The sequence below is a fragment of the Oryctolagus cuniculus genome, chromosome 7, assembly GCF_964237555.1.
Source record: "Oryctolagus cuniculus chromosome 7, mOryCun1.1, whole genome shotgun sequence".
In the NCBI taxonomy this organism is placed as follows: domain Eukaryota; kingdom Metazoa; phylum Chordata; class Mammalia; order Lagomorpha; family Leporidae; genus Oryctolagus; species Oryctolagus cuniculus.
In genome coordinates this window covers 93,988,243-94,010,149 of record NC_091438.1, presented here as the reverse complement: position 1 = coordinate 94,010,149, position 21,907 = coordinate 93,988,243, and the positions used below count along the sequence as shown (strand labels likewise).

At 42.7% G+C, this 21,907-nt stretch overlaps 1 protein-coding gene across 3 annotated transcripts in view; it reads left to right on the top strand.

Moving 5' to 3' along the window:
- The window catches only part of MIGA1 (mitoguardin 1), a 106,450-nt gene that overhangs the window by 29,416 nt on the left and 55,127 nt on the right, over positions 1-21,907 (top strand). For all 3 annotated transcript variants that reach the window (XM_008265037.4, XM_017346160.3, XM_051857579.2), the window contains exons 5-7: positions 4,441-4,567; positions 16,429-16,562; positions 17,282-17,405. In XM_008265037.4, the coding sequence (XP_008263259.1) occupies positions 4,441-4,567; positions 16,429-16,562; positions 17,282-17,405 (385 nt within the window). The remainder of the gene's footprint in view (positions 1-4,440; positions 4,568-16,428; positions 16,563-17,281; positions 17,406-21,907) is intronic.

Here is a 21,907-nt window from a genome sequence, read left to right as displayed (position 1 = left end):
GGCTCCTCATATAATTGTCTTATTAAAAAAAAGATTTTATTTATTTATTTGAGAGGTAGAATTACAAACGAGAGAGGGAGAGACAGAAGGTCACCCATCATTGGTTCACTCCCCAAATGGCCGCAATACCTGAAGCCAGGAGCCAGGAGCTTCTTCTGAGTCTTCCACGCAGGTGCAGGGGCCCAAGTGCTTGGGCCATTTTCTGCTGCTTTCCCAGGCCATAGCAAGAGCTGGATCTGAAGAGGAGCAGCCAGGACTCGATCCAGCGCTCATATGGCATGCTGGTGCCACAGGCTTAGGCTTAGTCTGTTACACCACAGCGCTGGCCCCATAATTGTCTTTTAACAGAAAAGTCAGGCTTTGTGCTCAGTCAGCAGAATCACTTGATGAATCTGGGTAAAAGTCTTTAGTTTGTTTTAGTAAAATATGAGGTTCCTCATCTCCTTCTTTGGAACATTAATATTGACAAGAGAGGAATAAAGTTACTATTAGGTTAAATCTAATGTAGTTTAAACATAGAAAAGTAAGGGTGGGATAGGTACTTACTACTAAATACAGAATAGGGAAAAAATATATCAAGAAAAGTGTGTCCCCTACCCTTGTGTAATTCCTGTCCTTAAAGATGAACTCATACATTATCTTATGTATGCTTAGGGGCAGTGTGTATCTCTGCCATCGTGGCTTGGTCATTGTTTCTTTCTTTTTTTTGTTAAGTACTGGCCATATTTTTTAAAAAATTTTTCCCAGAAGAGTTTTTTTTTAAAAAGATTTACTTATTTATTTATTTGAAAGAGTTAAACACAGAGAAAAGGAGAGAGAGAAAGAGAGCAGTCTTCCATCTCCTGGTTCACCCCCAAAATGGCCACAGTGGCTGGAGCTGGGCTGATCCGAAGTCAGGAACCAGGAGCTTCTTCTGGGTCTCATACATGGGTGCAGGGGCCCAAGGACTTGGACCATCTTCTACTGTTTTCCCAGGCCATAGCAGAGAGCTGGATTGGAAGTAGAGCAGCCGGGACTTGAACTGGCACCCATATGGGATGCCAGCACTTCAGGCCAGGGCATTAACCTGCTGCGCCACAGCGCCAGCCCCATCCAAGAAACTTTTTATTTAAGGAATATAGACTTCATGCTTTTTAAAAATACAACTTCAGGAATATGGTGATTCTCCCACTGTAACTGCCTCCTATCCACACTTCTACCCTTCTACCTTCGCCATTTCCTATTCCCATTCGTATTTTTTACCAAGATCTATTTTCAATTAACTTTATACATATACGGTTAACTCTATACTAAGAATTTAAAAAATTGAATAAAAAAAACCCTGTTCCTCAATAGTCGAGACAAGGGCTGTTCAAAGTCATTGCATCTCAAGCGTTAGTTTTACTTCTGTAGATTACCTTTTAGGTACTCTATTAATTATCACAGATCAGGGAGAACATATGGTATTTGTCCTTTGGGACTGGCTTATTTTTCACTAAGTATGATGTTTTCTAGTTTCATCCATTTTGCTGCAAACAACAGGATTTAATTTTTTACTGCTGTATAGTATTCCATGGTGTACATATAATTTCTTTAGCGTGTCTTCAGTTGATGAGCATTTGGGTTGATCCTATAACTTAGCTATTTTTTTTTTTTTTTTGGACAGGCAGATGGACAGTGAGAGAGAGAGACAGAGAGAAAGGTCTTCCTTTTTTTGCCATTGGTTCACCCTCCAATGGCCGCTGCGGCTGGCGCACTGCAGCCAGCACACTGCGCTGATCCGATGGCAGGAGCCAGGTACTTATCCTGGTCTCCCATGGGGTACAGGGCCCAAGGACTTGGGCCATCCTCCACTGCACTCCCTGGCCACAGCAGAGAGCTGGCCTGGAAGAGGGGCAACTGGAACAGAATCCGGCTCCCCGACTGGGACTAGAACCCGGTGTGCCGGTGCCGCAAGGCGGAGGATTAGCCTAGTGAGCTGGCCTACTTAGCTATTGTGATTGAGCTACAATGAACATGGGGGTACAGATAACTCTTTTATATTCTGATTTCGTTTCCCTTATGTAAATTCTGAGGAATGGGATGGCTGGGTCATATGATAGGTCTATATTCAGTTTCTGAGGTATCTCCATACTGTCTTCCACAGTAGGTACCAGTTTAAATTTCCACCAACAGTGGATTAGGGTACATTTTCCCCTACATCCTCGCCAGCACTTGTTTGTTGATTTTTGTATGAAAGCCATTCTCACGGGGGTGAGGGATAAGGTAAAACCTTATTGTGCTTTTGATTTGTATTTACCTGATGGCTAGTGATCTTGAACATTTTTTAATGTGTCTGTTGGCCATTTGGATTTCCTCTTTTGAAAAATACCTGTTCAAATCCTTTGCCCATTTCTTAACTTGGTTGTTTATTTTTTTGTTGTTGAATTTCTTGATCTATTTGTATATTCTGGTTATTAATCCTTTATCAGTTGAATAGTTTGCAAATAATTTCTCACATTCTGTCAGTTGACGCTTCATTTTGCTGAGCATTTTTTTTTTCTCCAATTTATAAGCTTCTCAATTTGATGTTAATTTTAGCTTTGATTGTGCCTCTGGGGTCTTTTTTCAAGAACCCTTTGCATATGCCAGTGTTTTGCAGGGTTTTTCCCACTGTTCTCTAATAATTTGATGGTATCAGTTAATAGATTTAGGTCTTTAATCCATTTTGAGTGCATTTGTGTGTAAAGTGTAAGGTAGGGGTCTTGGGGAGATCCAGTTTTCCCAGCACCATTTATTGAAGAGACTGTCCTTGCTCCAGGGATTAGTTTCAGATCCTATGTCAAAGATGGTTGGTTGTAGATGCTTGGATTAATGTCTGGCATTTCTTTTCTGTTCCATTGATCTATGCATCTCTCTTTGTACCAGTACCAGGCTGTTTTGATTATAACAGCCCTGTAGTATGTCTTGAAGTCTGGTATTGTGGTGCCTATGGCTTTGTTTTTGTTGTGTAAGATTGCTTTAGCTATTTGGGGTCTCTTGTGTTTCCATATGAATGTTAGCATCATTTTTTGTATATTTGAGAAGAATTTGCTTGGTATTTTGATTGGTATCACATTGAATCTGTAAATTGCTTTCAGTAGTATGGACATTTTGATGATATTGATTCTTCTAATCCATAAACATGGAAGATTTCTCCTTTTCTTGTATGTTTTATTCTGTCTCTTTCTTTAATATTTTGTGATTCTCATCGTAGAGATCTTTGATATCCTTAGTTAAATTTATTTTAAGATTTTTTTTGGTAGCTATTGTGAATGGGATTCATCTTAGAATTTTTTTCTCAGCTGTGGCATTGTCTGTATACAAAGGCTATTGACTTCAGTGTGTTTTTATATTCTGCATATTACCAGGCTCTTTTATGAGTTCCAATAGTTTCTTAGTGGAGTCTTTTGGATCCCCTATATAAAGAATCATGCAGGCCGGCGCCGTGGCTCAATAGGCTAATCCTCCACCTTGCGGCGCCGGCACACCGGGTTCTAGTCCCGGTTGGGGCGCCGGATTCTGTCCCGGTTGCCCCTCTTCCAGGCCAGCTCTCTGATATGGCCAGGGAGTGCAGTGGAGGATGGCCCAGGTGCTTGGGCCCTGCACCCCATGGGAGACCAGGAAAAGCACCTGGATCCTGGCTCCTGCCATCGGATCAGCGCGGTGCGCCGGCTGCAGCGGCGGCCATTGGAGGGTGAACCAACGGCAAGGGAAGACCTTTCCCTCTCTGTCTCTCTCTCTCACTGTCCACTCTGCCTGTCAAAAAAAAAAAAAAAAAAAAAAAGAATCATGTTATCTGCAAATGGGGACAGTTTGACTTCCTCCTTCCCAATTTGCTTCTCTTTAATTTTTTTTTTTGCCTAATGGCTGTGGCTAAAACTTCCAGGACTATATTGAATGGTAATAGTGAGAGTGGGCATATTTGTCTGGATCTCAGTGGGAATGCTTCCAGCATTTTCCCATTTAATAGGACACTGTCCATAGTTTTGTCATAAATTGCCTTGATTGTGTTGAAGAATGTTCCTTCTATAACCAATTTGCTTAAATTTTTCATCATGAAAGGATGTTGTATTTTATCAAATGCTTTCTCTGCATTTGATAATGAGATAATCATGTGGTTTTTGTTTTTCAGTTTGTTAATGTGATGTATTACATTGATTGATACATAAGATTTATAAGTAAATACTTCAGATTTTTTGTGGACATAACTGATTTATGTTCAAAATTTTCCTCTGTGTGTTTTTGAGCAAATAAGCACAGAATTTTTAGGGTCACATGACTTAAGGATGAATATAATTGAAATTCTTTCTTCAGGTGGGAGTGCATGGATTTTTTTTTTTTACTAAGAATAGCATTCATATAATTTGCAAATGTGGAATAAATCACAGCATACTATCACAAGAGAGATTTTGAAGTAACTTATATCAATCTTCATTTTAGGTCCAGAGTGTCAATTCTTGTCATAGCTGTGCTTGTGGCAATTCTAATTCCTGGGACAAACCAGATGAAGATGATATTAAACTTGTTAATATTCCGGTGACCACTCCTGAGAATTTATACTTAATGGGTAAGAATAATATGTTAAAGTTATGGGGCCAGTGTTGTGGTGCAGCAGGTTAAAGTGCTGGCTTTGAAGCGCCAGCATCCCATATGGGTGCCGGTTTGAGTCCTGCTGCTCCTCTTCTGATCCAGCTCTCTGCTATGGCCTGGGAAAGCAGTAGAAGATGGCCCAAGTCCTTGGGCCCCTGCACCCACGTGGGAGACTTGAAGGAAGCTCCTGGCTCCTGGCTTCGGATCGGCACAGCTCCGGCTGTTGCGGCCATCTGGGGAGTGAACCAGTGGATGGAAGACCTCTCTCTCCATGAATGAATGGCCGGCGCCGTGGCTCAATAGGCTTATCCTCCACCTAGCGGCGCCAGCACACCGGGTTCTAGTCCTGGTCGGGGCACCGGATTCTGTCCCGGTTGCCCCTCTTCCAGGCCAGCTCTCTGCTGTGGCCTGGGAGGGCAGTGGAGGATGGCCCAAGTGCTTGGGCCCTGCACCCCATGGGAGACCAGGATAAGTACCTGGCTCCTGCCTTTGGATCAGCGCCGTGTGCTGGCTGCAGTGCGCCGGCTGTGGCGGCCATTGGAGGGTGAACCAACGGCAAAGGAAGACCTTTCTGTCTCTCTCACTGTCCACTCTGCCTGTCAAAAAAAAAAAAAAAAAAAGATATTATGCTATTTAATTTTAAAAACATTGAATTGTTCTAAGAGAAGCAACTATAATTTTAAAATGTTTCTATTTTTGTTGTTTCTAGTTGGTACCACATAACCCATTGTATTAGTTTCCAGAGAATGGTATAACAAGTTACCACAAACTTGGTGACTTAAAACAAAGAAATTTATTTTATTCAATATGTTCTGGAGGCCAGAAGCCTAAAATCATTACTGAGATGAAACCATAGTATCAGTAGAGCCATCTTCTTTTAGAGGCCTGGGGAAGAATGCATTCTTTCATCTTCCAGCTTCTAGTGGCTGCCAGCATTCCTTGGCTTGTGACTTCTCACTCCAGTCATTATCCTCTGTGTATATCAAATCTCCCTGTACTGTTCTTTCACAAGGATATTTGTGATTAGATTTAGGACCCATTAGACCAATCTCATGTTAGGGTCCTTAACTTAATCATATCCACAAAGGCCTTTTATCCTCATAAGGTAGCATTCAGCAGTGCCAGGAATTAAGTCCTGATATTTTTGGGTGGCCGTTATTCTGCCTACTTTAATAAGCTAAGCTAATCAGTTGACTTTTTTTTTTCTAAGATTTATTTATTTATTTGAAAGAGTTACACACACAGAAAAAAGGAGAGGCAGAGAGAGAGAGAGAGAGGTCTTCCATCCACTGGTTCACTCCCCAGTTGGCCACAATGGCTGGAGCTGTGCCAATCCAAATCCAGGAGCTTCTTCCGTGTCTCCCACATGGGTGCAGGGTCTCAAGGTCTTGGGCCATCTTCTGCTGCCCGTCCAGACTACAGCAGAGAGCTGGATCAGAAGTGGAGCAGCTGGGACACGAACCAGTGCCCATATGGGATGCCAGCACTGCTGGTGGCGGCTTTACCTGCTACACCACAGCACTGGACCCTTGGTTGACTCTTATATAATGAATCTGTCAGAATCCACTCTACTTAGTAATTTTTTTTTTCCCCAGAAGCCTTTTATTTAAGGTATACAAACTTCACATGTTTCATAAATACAACTTTAGGAACATAGTGATTCTTCCCACTGTACCCACTCTCCCACCTGCATTCCCACCCTTCTTCCTCCTCCCTCTCCTATTCCCATTTTTATTTTTTATTAAGATCTATTTTTAAATTAAATTTATTTTTTAATGTAACCCAGAGTGGTTTTTTAAAATATTTTATTTATTTATTTGAAATACAGTGTTACAGAGAAAAGAGGCAGAGTGAAAGAGAGAGGTCTTCCAACCACTGGTTCCCCCCTCAAATGGTTGCAATGGCTGGAGCCAGGCTGATCTGAAGTCAGGAGCCAGGAGCTTCTTCCAGGTATCCCATGTGGGTGCAGGGTCCAGGGACTTGGGCTACATTCTGCTGCTTTCCCAGGCCATAGCTAAGAGCTGGATCAGAAGTGGGGCAGCCGGGACTTGGACCAGCACCCATATGGGATACCGGCACTGCAGGCGGTGGCCTCACTCACTACACCATAGCACCAGCCACTCAATTAACTTTATTTATTTATTTATTAAAGATTTATTTATTTATTTATTTGAAAGTCAGAGTTACACAGAAAGAAATAGAGGCAGAGGCAGAGAGAGAGAGAGTTCTTCCATCTGCTGGTTCACTGCCTAATTGGACACAAAGGCTGGAGCTGTGCCAATCCAAAGGCAGGAGTAAGGAGCTTCTTCTGAGTTTCCTGTGTGGGTGCAGGGGCCCAAGGACTTGGGCCGTCTTCCACTGCTTTCCCAGGCCATAGCAGAGAGCTGGATCAGAAGTGGAGCAGCTGGGACTCGAACTGGTGCCCATATGGGATGCCAGCACTGCAGGCAGTGGCCTTACCCATGATGCCACAATGCCGGCCCCTCAATTAACTTTATATGCTGAAGATTAACTCTGTACTTAGTAAAGAGTTCAACAAATAGTATGAAAAAAAAAAAAACCTTTTTAAAAACTTTAAGTGTTTTGATTTCTCTTTTGATTTTTTCTGTGACCCATTGCTCATTCAGGAGCATGTTTTTCAGTCTCCATGTGTTTACATATGCTCTAGGGATTCTTGAGTTGTTGATTTCCAGCTTCATTCCTTTGTGGTCAGAAAAGATGCATGGTATTACTCAGTTTTTAAAAATTTGCTGAGACTTGCTTTTTGGCCTAGCCTGTGCTGTATCCTAGAGAAAGTTTCATGCACTGATGAGAGTGTGTATTCTGCAGCTGTAGGATGAACAGTTTTATAGATCCAGCCACACCCTGCACCCTCACGTGGAGCCGTAGTGTTTTCATAGTCCATCTCAGCACACAAGGCTCCCACATTCACAAGCACCCAGCCCCCTGTCAGTTCTCCTGGCCAGTCTCAGGTGTCTCCTCTCATCTGGTTGCCAAGTATGTGGCCAGCAGCTGGCCCAGCTGTTAAGTGTGTCCAAAATGGTGCCTGGCCCCTCTCAGCTAGTTACAGGACGCAGTTGCAGGGTGGTCAGGGAGAGAGAAGTGTGTCCCCTTTTTTTCCCCTCTAGGTTGGTGGGTACAGTGTCCCCCACAGGGCTCCAAGCCAGATACACCAGGCTCTTCCCCCGGCTTTATTGCCAGTAGCTTGGGCTGCTGGTCTGGTCTCATCTTGCTTTCTAAATGTGAGCTTTCTGCTGCTGGGGCCCTGAGCTGTGCAAGTTCACACCCTCCATATAGAGCCACAGTGTCCCTCCAATTTGCGTGAAGTTTCCTCTGCCATTTTTTCCCTAACTCTTCCCTGAAGTTGTACTCTTTCCACATTTTTTAAACTATCTTCTCCTAGGCCAGAGCAGTAAGCTCCCTCCCTATTCCACCATCTTGGAAGGTCTATGCCAGTAATCTGTTTTAATCTATTATTACTTGTATTCTTTTTTTTAAAAAAGATTTACTTATGTATTTGAAAGAGAGAGGGAGAGAGAGAGCAGGGTAGGGGAAGAGAGAGATCTTTTCTGTCTGGAAGGGCTGGTGGTGGGCGAAGCTGAAGACAGGAACCTGGAACTCCAACAAGGTCTTCCCATTGTTGGCAGGGGCCCAAGTGCTTGAGGCATTCTCTGCTGATTTCCTAGGTGCATTAGTAGGGAGCTGGATTGGAAGTGGAGCAGCTGGGTCTGGAACTGGCACTCACATGGAATAACAGTGTCATTGGGTAGCTTAATTTGCTGTGTTATAGTGCAGGCCACTTTGTTTGTTTGTTTGTTTTTTAAAAAAAGTTTATCTGTTTGAAAGGCAGAGTAACACATCGAGAGAAACAGAGAAAGAGAGGGAGAGAGATCCTCTCCACTGATTAATTCACTCTCCAAGTGGGTGCAGCAGCCAGGGTTCGACCAGGCTGATCCAGGAGCCAGGAACTCCATTCAGGTCTCCTACATGGGTGGCAAGAACTGAAGTTCTTGAGCCATCATCCACTGCCTACCAAGCACATTAGCAGGGAGCTGTAGCAGATATAGAGTAGCTGTGACTCGACCCCACAGTCCCATATGGGTTGTAGGTATCCCATGCAGCACCTTCGTCCATTGTGCCACAATATCCACCCAATCATTTGTATTCTTATATCTAGAAGAAAAATAAGAAGCCTGTACTTCATATCTTCTTATTCTTGTCTGGATCATGAGCATGGCTGGGAAGCCTCACCAGAGCCCTGGAGAAGAACCTAGTGAACCTAATACTGAAATAGGAGATTCAGGGGCCGGCATTTTGGTGGAGCAGGCAGTGCTGCTGCCTGCAATGCTGGCATCCAGTGTGGGTGCTGGTTCAAGGCCCAGCTGCTTCTCTTCTCATGCAGCTCCCTGCTAATACACCTGGAAGAGCAGCGGAGGATGGCCCAAGTGGTTGGGCCTCTGCACCTATGTAGAAGACCTGGAGGAGGCTCCTGGCTCCTGGCATCTGCTTGGCCCAGCCCCAGCCGTTATGGCCATTTGGGGAGTGAACCATCAGATGGAAGACCTCTCTGTTGCTCCCTCCCTATCTCTGTAACTCCACCTTTCAAATAAATAAATCTTAAAAATAAGAAAGAAATAGAAGATTCAAATGCCTTTTCCTTTTCCCCTCTATATTTGAGGCATTGTTCATGTTAATGGATATGCATACTAAATGAAAAGCAAACAAAAAATCCTTGACACAGGCCAAACCAAAGAGCAGTGGTTCAAGACCTGGCATTAGACTGTATGCTGCTGGATGAAAGTAGGATAAAATAGACTCTTCTAATGCAAGGATTGTTAGGCTAAACCATCCCATACTCTAGAGTAGTTCAGACTATGTAGTTTCTTTTCTTTTCCCTCCCTCCCTCTCTTCCTTCCTTCCTCTCTCCTCTCCTCCCCCTCCTCTCCTCTCCTCTCCTCTCCTCTCCTCTCCTCTCCTCTCCTCTCCTCTCCTCTCCTCTCCTCTCCTCTCCTCTCCTCTCCTCTCCTCCTCTCTCCTCTCCCCTCCCCTCCCGTCCCCTCCCCTCTTCTCCTCTCCCCTCCCCTCCTCTCCTCTCCTCTCCCCTCCCCTTCCCTCCCCTTCCCTCCCCTCCCCTCTCCTCTCCTTCCTTCTTTTATTAGATTTATTTATTTATTTGAAAGTCAGAGTTACATAGAGAGAGAAGGAGGGGCAGAGAGAGAGAGAGGTCTTCCATCTCTGGTTCACTCCCCAGCTGGCCACAAAGGCCGGAGCTGCGCCGATCCGGAGCCAAGAGCCCTCTCCACGTCTCCCATGTGGTTGCAGGGGCCCAAGGGCTTGGGTAATTTTCTACTGCTTTCCCAGGTCACAGCAGAAAGCTGGATCTGAAGTGGAGCAGCCAGGACTTGAACTGGCACCCATATGGGATGCCAGCACTGCAGGCCACAGCTTTACCCACTACACCATAGCACTGCCCCCCAGACTATATCATTTCCAGTGATGGGTATTCCTGTGAAGAATAAGGAAGAGTAGTTCTTTCAGCACCTTTTCTAGAAGTCTCTAGAGAAATAAACTCACTGTATTTCTAGATAAGCAGTGGCCTTTATTTATTTATTTTTAAATTTATTTGAGAGGCAGAGTTACAGACAGAGGGAGAGACAGAGAAAAGGGTCTTCCATCTGCTGTTTCTCCCCAGATGGGCTGGAGCTGGGCCCATCCGAAGCCTGGGTATCCCGTGTGGGTGCAGGGGCCCAAGGCCTTGGCCCATCCTCCACTGCTTTCCCAGGCCATAGCAGAGAGCTGTACTGGAAGAGGAGCAGCCGGGACTAGAACCGGCACCCAAATGGAATGCTAGCACTGTAGGTAGAGGCTTAGCCCAGTATGCCACAATGCCTCTAGCTTGTTCTAATAGTGCCTAGTAAGCCTACACTCACAGCTCCTGTTAGAATATTGAGTGTATTGAGGAGAAATAAAACAAAACCAGAGAAGCTTCAGGGATTCATGTCATAGAATTAAGATTGGTAGGGGCCCTGTGGATCACCTAGTCTAATCACTCATCCATTGTTTCAATGGATAACAAATAAAAATGGCAGCAGAACTATTACAGAACTGATGACATGTTGTAATCTGACATACTTAACTGAGGAGGCAACTTGTATCTTCGGACATCTGTGCTGTTAGGAGAAATTCTTATTGTGCTCAGCCAAAATAACCAGATGGATAAAGGGGGGATGGTGTGGGAAAGGGATGAAATTAGTATAGCATGCAGAAACGAGGGTATGTGTGTGGGTCACCAGTTTGTGGAAAAGGGGATTAGAATATTTGTTTTTAATGAACTTTTTTTTTTTTTTTTTAAGATTTATTTATTTGAAAGGCAGAGTCACAGAGAGGGCAAGGGAAAGACAGAGTTCTTCTACCCGTTGATTTATTTCCCAAATGGCTACAACTGCTGGGGCTGGGCCAGACCGAAGCCAGGAGCCACGAGCTTCTTCCAGGTCTCCCACATGGGTGGGAGGGGCGCAGGTACTTGGACCATTCTCTCCAGGTGCATTGGCAGGAAGCTGAATCAGAAGTGGAGCAGCTGGACAAGAACTGACACCCATATGGGATGCTGCCATTGCAGGTGGCAGCTTAACCTGTCACACCACAGCATCAGCCCCTTCTGTGAATTTTTTGAATGGTTCTCATATAATTGTCTTTTAATAGATATGATTTAATAGGTATGATTATATTTTAAATACATTATATTGTTAGAAGAAATATTTAAAAAATATTTTTTTGCTGTAGAAAATTAACAAGGAAGAAAGACCCATGTATTTAAGGAATATTTTATTTGTTCAGGGTTGTAAGTTCTAAAGATAATTGAAGAAATGACTTTAGTGGAGATGTATGTTTTACTTATCCTATCTTGCTTGGATTCTTGAGAAAACTTTTTTTTTAAAAGATTTATTTATTTGAAAGTCAGAGTTACACAGAAAGAGGAGAGGCTGAAGGAGAGCTCTTCCATTCGCTGGTTCACTCCCCAATTGGCCATAATGGCCTGAGCTGCTCCGATCCAAAGCCAGGAGCCAGGAGCTTCTTCCGGGTCTCTTACATGGGTGCAGGGGCCCAAGGACTTGGGCCATCTTCCACTGCTTTCCCAGGCCACAGGAGAGAGCTGGATCAGAAGTGGAGCAGCCAGGACTAGAACCAGTGCCCTTATGGGATGCCGGTGCTTCAGGCCAGGGCATTAACCCACTGCGCCACAGCGCCAGCCCGAGAAACTTTTCTTTTTTTAAGTCTGTATTTATTTATTTATTTTCCCCAAAGATATGTTTTATTTAAGGAATACAAACGTCTTGCATTTCATAAGTACACCTTTAAGAATATAGTGATTCTTCCTACCATACCCACCCTCCCACCCACACTCCCACTCCTCCTCCTCCCTCTCCCATTCCAAGTCCCATTCTCCACTAAGATCCATTTTCTTTTTCTTTTTGACAGGCAGAGTGGACAGTGAGAGAGAGAGAGAGACAGAGAGAAAGGTCTTCCTTTGCCGTTGGTTCACCCTCCAATGGCCGCCGCGGCTGGCACGCTGCGGCTGGCGCGCTGCGGCCGGCAAACCGCACCTATCCAAAGGCAGGAGCCAGGTGCCTATCCTGGTCTCCCATGGGGTGCAGGGCCCAAGCACTTGGGCCATCCTCCACTGCACTCCCGGGCCACAGCAGAGAGCTGGCCTGGAAGAGGGGCAACCGGGCAGAATCCAGTGCTCTGACCCGGACTAGAACCTGGTGTGCGGGCGCCGCAAGGCAGAGGATTAGCCTACTGAGCCGCGGTGCTGGCCCCAAGATCCATTTTCAATTAACTTTATACACAGAAGACCAGCTCCATACTAAGTAGAGTTCAACAATTTGCGCAAGAAAAATGTTCCTCAACAGTCGAGACAAGGACTGTTCAAAGTTATTGCATCTTGAAATTCGTTTCACTTTTTTTTAGAAACTTAATTAACTTTAAAGAAGCACCCAAGAATGATATATCTTTTGAAAACACTTAGAAATAACTATGACTTATGAGACATAAGAATATCCTCCACTTAATACATTAAAAGAAAGTAAGTCCTTGACAACACGGTTTATTATTAATTAAGGAAGCACTTAAGAAAACAAGCAATGGAGTTGGACACTTAAGCATAACTAAAACTGATGAGACATAATAATATTCTCCACTTAATACACTAAAAAAAATCTTTGAAAACAAGTTTTACTGTTAACTCTCATAATACAACTCTTTGAGGACAGAGGTCCTGCATGGGAAGTTAGTGCAAAGTGACTCCTGTTCTTAATTTAACAATTAACACTCTTATGTATGATGTCAGTGATCACCCAAGGCTCTTGATATGAGCTGCATAAACTGTGGAAACCTTTTGAATCCATAAACTCCATCAATATTTAGACAAGGCCATAAGCAAAGTAGATGTTCTCTGCTCCCTTCAGAGAAAAGTACCTCCTTCTTTGATGAGCACTTCTTTCCATTGGGGTCTCACCCACAGAGGTTTTTCATGTAGGATATTTTTTGCCACAGTATCTTGGCTTTCCCTACCTAAAAGGTTCTCATGGGTTTTCCAGCCAGACCAGAATGCCTTAAGAGCTGATTCTGAGGTCAGAGTGCTACTTAAACCAGTCGATCGTCATTCTATGAGTCCACTGTACGGACTGCTTCCCATGTTGGAGCATTCACTTTTTAATTGTATCTTATTATTACCAGACAATAATCCTTTCCATATGATTACTTTAACGCTAAAATACTATTTTACCAGCCAGCTTAAGGGGATTGGGGTCCCATGGTAAGTTTTTAAACTGTACCTTTAGAAGTAAGCCTGTAGGACTGTATGCAGAACTATACAGCTTTACAGGTACAAACTTCATATACTTCATAATTACAACTTTAGGAACATGGTGATTCTTTTTTTTTTTCAATTTTTTTAGCTTTTATTTAATGAAAATAAATTTCCAAAGTACAGCTTATTGATTACAATGGCTTCCCCCCCATAACTTCCCTCCCACCCTCAACCCTCCCCTTTCCCACTCCCTCTCCCCTTCCATTCACATCAAGATTCATTTTCAATTCTCTTTATGTACAGAATATCAGTTTAGTATATATTAAGTAAAGATTTCAACAGTTTGTACCCACGTAGAAACACAAAGTGAAAAATACTGTTTGAGTACTAGTTATAGCATTAAATCTCAATGTATAGCACACTAAGGACAAAGATCCTACATGAGGAGTAAGTGCACAGTGACTCCTGTTGTTGACTTAACAAATTGACACTCTTGTTTATGGCATCAGTAATCACCCTAGGCTCTTGTCATGAGTTGCCAAGGCTATAGAAGCCTTTTGAGTTCACCGACTCTGATCATATTTAGACAAGGCCATAGTCAAAGTGGAAGTTCTCTCCTCCCTTCAGAGAAAGGTACCTCCTTCTTTGATGACCTGTTCTTTCCACTGGGATCTCACTTGTGGAGATCTTTCATTTAGGTTGTTGTTGTTTTTTTTTTTTTTTTTTTTTTTTTTTTTTCCCCCCGAGAGTGTCTTGGCTTTCCATGCCTGAAATACTCTCATGGGCTTTTCAGCCGGATCCGAATGCCTTAAGGGCTGATTCTGAGGCCAGAGTGCTGTTTAGGACATCTGCCATCCTATGAGTCTGCTGTGTATCCCGCTTCAGAACATGGTGATTCTTTGCACCAGGCCAGCCCTCCCACCCACACTCCCACCCCTCACCAGGGAATCAGGGAGCCCTGAGCATGAGGAGTCTCCCACAGTGACTGCCCAAAGTCCCAGCCATACCCTGAGCCCTCCCACACAGCCTCAGTGTTTTCATGGTCTCAGCACGCAAGCCTCCCACAGTCATGAGCACCCACCCCCTGTAAGTTCTGCTCACCAGACCCAGGTGTTTCTGCTTGGCTGATTGCTGGGTGTGGACATGAGCTGCTATAGCTGTTTGGTATATCCAAAATGGCGCCTTCTCTCTCAGCTTGTTACAGGATGCCATTGCAGGGTGATTGGGGAGAGAGAAGAGAGAGAAGTGTGCCCTTACCTTTTTTTTCTCCTCTAGTTTGGCAGGTACACTTTCTTCCACAGGACTCCAAGCTGGATTCCCTCCAGGTCTTTCCTGTGGCTTAATCACTAGTGGCTTGGGCTGTTGCAGACCAGTCTCACCTCACTCTCCGAAGCTGCTGCTGAGGTTCTCAGTTGCTGGAGTTCTGAGTTATGTATGTCCACCCCCTCCACATTGATCCACAGTGTCCCTCAAATTTGTGTGGAGTTTCCTCTGCCATTTTCTCCCTAACTCTTCCCTGCTATGCACTCTCCACTTTTTAAAAACTATCTTCTAGACTAAAGCAGTAAGCTCCCTCCCTACTCCACCATCTTAATCCCTCAGTGAGAAACTTTTAAAGATTTTTTTTATTTTATATGTGGAAATTATTTTTAAAGAGTTAATTTATTTATTTGAAAGTCAACAGTTACACAGAGAGAGGAAGAGACAGAGAGGGAGATAAAGTGAGATCTTCCATCCATTGTTTCACTCCCCAAATGGCCACATTGGACAGGATTGGGCCAAGCCAGAGCCAGGAGTTGTATCTGGGTCTTCATCGTGGGTGCAGGGACCCAAGTGCTTGGGCCATCTTCCCCTGCTTTTCCAGTTGCATTAGTGGGAAGCTGTATCAAAAGTGGGGCAGCTGGATCTCAAACCAGTGCTGATATGGGATGTTGGCATTGCAGGTGGCAACCTTACCTGCTAGGCCACAGTGCTGGCTCCTATGTGTGGAAAATTTAAAATTTTAAAATATTTTTACTTTTGAGAGATCTACTTCTTTCTCTTCCTCCTCTTCTTCTTATTCCTCTTCTTCTTTCTTCTTCTCTTCCTCCTCCTCTTCTTCTTCCTCCTTTTCCTCCTCTTCCTCCTCTTCCTCTTCCTTTTCTTCTTCTTCCTCTTCTTCCTCCTCATCCTATTCTTCCTCTTCCTCCTCTTCTTCTTCCTCTTCTTCCTCCTCTTTCTCTTCTTCCTCCCCTTCTTCCTCTTCCTCCTCTTCCTCTTTCTTCTTCTTCTTCCTTTTCCTCCTCCCCCTCTTCCTCTTCTTCTTCTTCCTCTTCTTTCATCTTTCTTCTTCTTTTTTTTTTTTGCTTTGGAGAATCAGATATATATTTACCCTTTTTCCCCATGAAAACTTTTCTTAACAGGGATATGCAACTTTTACTTGGAGTATGACCCTGTATGAGTTTATTCACTGACTTGCGGATTTGTTATACTTTGGCCCAGAGTTTATCCATCCACATCAGCAAATTGGGATCAGAGTGATTTAGGATAAAGATTGAAAGGAATTCAAAAGGACTTCTGTGCTAGTATCTTTCTTCTCAGTTTTACTGTCTCCTGAGAATTTATAAACCTGTTAGCTTCTTATAAATTAGTTTCTTCTATTTATCTACCAGTTTTATTTTTAATATTGTGGGGTATTTTGAAATGTTCTTGTTTGACTATGAAGATTAGCCACTGATATTGAACTTTGGTCAGGTTTTTCAGGTTCTAGAAAAATTTTGAACACCATATACATTTGAGTTACATTTTGTTAAGAAATGAAAACATACTGACCATTTCATTTCTCATTTTTGGTTGATTGGAACTGTAGGCACAGAACATTTTGGAAAATGAATATTCTATGATATGTGAATATAGAATTATTCTTTAATGCCAAAATTACAATAGATTGCACCATTGATGGTAATGTGAAAACATTCTAGGCTCTTAGTAATTTTATTTTGGCATCGGTTTTATTTGTTTATAGTTGTTCTGTTGTTGATTTTTAGGTATGGAATTGTTTGAAGAGGCATTGCGTCGATGGGAACAAGCTCTAACCTTTCGCAATAGACAGGCTGAAGATGAAGCCTGCGGTTCCATTAAACTGGGTGCAGGAGATGCCATTGCTGAAGAAAACGTAGATGTAAGGATGATTTGAGGGTGATCTCCATAATATTGGAAGAACTTGTGTCTAATGTTGATTCAGTGTACTTGCTTTCCACGGCATTTAATTGAACTGTTTTCCCCCTTTTAGACTACTTTTTGTTGGGCTTTTTCTATTCAGATAATTGTTAAATGTCAGAACTTGCATTCTATCAAGTTTCTTTCCTTTCCTAGGGTATTTAGAATAAGAAGACACAATTTCTAAAGAAATGTTTAAGTTTGTTTTGTAGTTTAGGTGCCATTATGTTCATAAAGATCACAGAGCTGGAGCCGGACTGGTCCTTACAGTTCTCAAACCGGAGCTGGCATCAGAATCACCTGGAGGTCTTATTAAAACACAGATTTAGGGCCTCCAGCACCAGTTTCTAATTAAGAAGGATTGGGGTGGATACACGATTTACACTTTCAAGTTCCCAGGTGACAATGATGCTTCTGGTCCAAGGACCTAACTTGGATACCCCTGAGCCAGTACAGCTCCTTAATTTCATGGATAAAGAAACTGAATCCCTGAGAACTGAAATTTTTTTGCCAAGGCACAGCTAGAACCCGGGACTCCTGCCTGTAGTATTCTTTACATAGCCTAACACTAGTTTCTTATATCTTTTACTTTCCCTGCATTTGATTTAAGAGTAGAAAATGATTAGAATTTTAATGTTAGGATCTAATAATTGCCAAACGTTCTTTTTCCCCTCCTTGTAGGATATTATTAGTACTGACTTTATTCATAAACTTGAAGCTCTGCTGCAAAGGGCATATCGTCTGCAAGAGGAGTTTGAAGCCACCCTTGGGGGATCTGACCCTAATTCCCTCGCTAATGATATTGGTAAGATGGATAATTTATATGGCTTTTATGAAATGTTTGACTTTCTTTTACATTCTTGAGATCATTTAAGTGTCATATATTAATAGGTTATACATGTTTGATAAAATAGTTATGAAAAAAGTAGTTCTATTATTTATTTCAGTTTTATTTTTCAAGTGAACTTCATGCCTGGGCCCTTGTCACCCACGTAGGATACTAGAATGGAGTTCCTGACTCTTAGCTTAAGCCAGGCCCACATCCACAGTTGTGGTCATTTTGGGAATGAACCAGGAAATGAAGACATCTCAGTCTCTCTTTCAAATAAATAGATAAGTAAATAAATCTTTTTTTAAAAAGTTGGGGAAGTGTTGATCACTCCTTCCAAGACTTCATTCATGAAGTTGCTTCAAAGTTCTTTTCTCTTGACTTTTTATTCATATATTTTCACTTTATGTGACAGGCAGATAAAGAGACAAAGACAGAGAGATCTTCTATCTGCTGGCTCACTCCCCAGATGCCTGCAATAGTCATGGCTGTGCCAGACTGAAACCTGGAGCCCACAACTCAATCTAGGTCTACCACATGGGTAGCAGGGATCCAAGTATGTTAGCCACCATCCACTGCCTCCCAGGGTGTGCAATAGCAGGAAGCTGGATTAGAAGCAGAGTAGTTGGGACTCAAACAAGGCTCTCCAATATGGAATACGAGTGCTCCAAACGGCAGTCTAACTGCTGTCATGTGCCTGCTCCTCCTTGCTCTTTAAAGTAGGTATATGTTGACTATTCATAGAAAAGTCATTCTGCCATTATAATGAGGCCCGAGAAAAATAATTACTTAAAATATTTTAAATGTATGCCAAAAACTACATATATGTTTCTGAGGTTGTGAATCTCCATCCCATTTTTACTGTATGTTTTTTTCTTCCTGTAACACTATAACTGGAACTTTTTTCAGCTAGAAGACATTTTCCGAAATTTTTTTTTGACAGAGTGGACAGTGAGAGAGAGAGACAGAGAGAAAGGTCTTCCTTTACTTTTCTCCATTAAAAAAATTTTTTTGGTCACTTTCAATGGGCCTTTGGGAAGAAGTTAACTGTTTTGAATGAGCAGGTACTCTCTCTACCAACCTGACCTAGAAATTATTTGACATTGTATTGATGTAGCCTAAGGATTACAGTAAGGCTTCAGTAATGTTGCTAGTGTGGAGCTTATAGTTAACTATTTCTTATTTGTTATTGTTACTTTTTTTTAATTTGACAGAGTTAGATAGTGAGAGAGAGAGACAGAGAGAAAGGTCTTCCTTACATTGGTTCACTCCCCAAATGGCCACTACGGACAGAGCTACGCTGATCCGAATCCAGTAGCCAGGTGCTTCCTCCTGGTCTCCCATGCGGGTGCAGAGGCCCAAGGACTTGGGCCATCCTCCACTTCCTTCCTGGGCCAGAGCAGAGAGCTGGACTGGAAGAGGAGCAACTGGGACTAGAACCCGGTGCCCATATGGGATGCCGGTGCCGCAGGCGGAGGATTTAACCAAGTGAGCCATGGTGCCGGCCCCTGTTATTGTTACTTTTAAGCCATATCTTAACCTCATTTGTTCCTGTGCAGTTGTGTTTTTGGATCCAAGGTTTAGATGTATTTATTATTACTAAATTGTCAGTTCTGAGTTGTAATTCTGAATTGTTAAAGATGGTTTCAGATTTTTGTTTGACAACGAATATATTATCTCTCTCAGCTTTGTCCAGCTTGGACAGTTTTTATTTGCATAGTCTTCATTTGCCTGCTTGTCTTTTTGTGTTTTAAAAGCATACTTAAAACCAGATTTTATCATAGTCTTTTATTATACATTAATAGTATGCTTGACAGAAGAAATACAACACAGTCTTGTAATGTATTTCAACCCCTCACTTCTACCTTTGATGAGAAAATACCTTTGAATTAGGCAGATCTTGAACTATATGTTTGTTTTTTTTTTTAAGATTTATTTATTTGAAAGAGACACACTAGGAGAGAGAGATAAGAAGAGGGGAAAGAAGGAGAGAGGGAGCGCTAGAGAGAGAGCTTCCATCTTCTGATTCATTCCCCAAATGTTTGTAACAGCCAAGGTTGGGCTAGGCCCAAGCCAGGAGCCTGGAACTCTATCCAAGTCTCCCAGGTGGGTGCTAGGAACTCAGACACTTAAGCCATCATTTTCTGCACCCCAGATTTACTAGCAGGAGCCTGGATCAGAAGCAAAGTAGCCAGGCACTCCAGTGTGGGGCTGCGGTATCTGCACCACAGTGCCTACCTCTTGAACTATTTTTTTTAAAGATTTATTTTATTTATTTGAAAGAGTTACAGAGAGAGGTAGAGCCAGAGAGAGAGAGAGAGGTCCTCCATCCACTGGTTTACTCCCTAAATGGTGGCAATGGCCAGAGCTGAGCTGATCCAAAGCCAGGAGCCAGGAGCCTCCTCTGGGTCTCCCACGCATGTGCAGGGGCCCAAGCACATGGGCCCTCCTCCACTGCTTTCCCAGGCCATAGCAGAGAGCTGGATCTGAAGTAGAGCAGCTAGGACTCAAACCGGCGCCCATATGGGATGCAAAGCACTGCAGGCCGGGGCTTTAACCTGCTGCACCATAGGGCCAGCCCCCGAACTATGTTTTAAGAAATGAGTTTGTCCCATTAAATGCTACCACCCCATGTTCTATAACTCATTTTTTTTTGTCATGGTCTCTCCTGGTATTTCCTTGACCATTCTGAGTTACTGAATCATTATTGGATATATTTCTAAGTCCACATGCACCAAAAGTTTTCTCCTGGCTTAAACAATAGTTATCTTGTTCTATTCCTCTTATTATAGAAGTTAGGAGATCACAAGTGAAATGAAGATTTGTATTAGTGCTCTATATTGTCAAAACATTTTCTTCACTAGTGAGACAATTTAGTGAGGTGTTGAAATCACTAGAGGGCAGCACATTTTATCTGTTTTTGCATGCCTGTGACTCCTAAGTGCCATTCTATGTCACCTATTGCTCCGTGAGTTAAATTTAGGTCAGCACGTTTTTCTGGCACGTATTGTGTACACCTGTTGCTGTAACTCAAGGTGAAAAAGAACATGAAGGTTATGCAAAGATGACTTGAAATAACCATAGTGTAAATTTCCCTTAGTATGCAAGTCCTGGCTGACAGCATTCAGAAATGTTGCATTTACTTATAACTTGTTTTACAAAGGATTGTTGAATTATAATAAATTGTAATTTTGTTACTGTAATTTTTGATGGCTGCACTGAAATCTTTGAATAAGATTTCAATTATAGATGGTACAACTTAGTACTAGTTAAGAACATAGACTTTCAAGTGAAACAAACACGGGTTCAAATCCTGGCTCTGCCCCTCTTACTATCTGATACCTAAAGCAATTCTTGGCCTTTCTTGACCTGGTTTTCACATCTGTAAGGTACAGGACTATATAAAATCAACTTCATAGAAATGAGAGGAATAAATGAGATAAGATGTATTATGTTTAGCATAGACCTATGGTAAATGTTTGTTTACCTATCTATAATTATATTCTAGCAGTTTAAAGAGGCCTATTCTAAGATGACTTAAAGATTGCATGGTTACAGGCATGTAGATGTCACATATCACTTTTTTTTTTTTTTAAGATTTATTTATTTTATTTGAAAGTTAGAGTTACACAGAGAGAGAGAGAGGAGAGGCAGAGAGAGAGAGGTCTTCCGTCTGATGGTTCACTCCCCAGATGGCTGCAATGGCTGGAGCTGGGCCAATCCGAAGCCAGGAGCCAGGAGCTTCCTCTGGGTTTCCCACACGGGTGCAGAGGCGCAAGGACTTGGGCCATCTTCTACTGCTTTCCTGGGCCATAGCAGAGAGCTGAAAGGGAAGAGGTGCAGCCGGGACTAGAACTGGTGCCCATATGGGATGCCCGAGCTTCAGGCCAGGGTGTTAATCCGCTGCACCACAGCTCTGGCCCCACATTTCACTTGTTTTACAGTGATAGTGTTGACTCATACTCTCCAGACAACATCCTTTTGTTTTTTTTCTGGAAGTTGATTTGATTTTTCTCATATTATCCTAATAACATAAATTTTCATTTACTGAAAAAGGTATGTAAGCCATATTTAAAGTTATTGGGGGATGTATAAAAAGATGCTGTTAAATATGCTTTTTCTCTGTGTTAGGAAAGATGAATGTTATCTGAAGCGTTTGCAGAGTGTGTTTACTCTAGATACAGTTAACTAAAGTTGTTGGCTTTTCATTATCTCTGGTCTCCCTGTGCACAGGAGGACAGTGGATGTACTGTGTCTTGCTGGCAGACTAGTTATTTAGTCAGTTCTCTCATTCACTCTTTGCTTTGTACGCTCATTGTATTTTGCTCGGATTAGTAGTTAATCACCTCCCCAGTGAGCTCCCTCCTGCAGTCGGTCTGTCTCCCCATTGGTACATCTCTACCCTGTTTCTGGAGTTACCTTCTTGGGGCAGCATTCTCACCACCCCAGTTCTCAGACCACTTTTCCAGTCTTTTTAT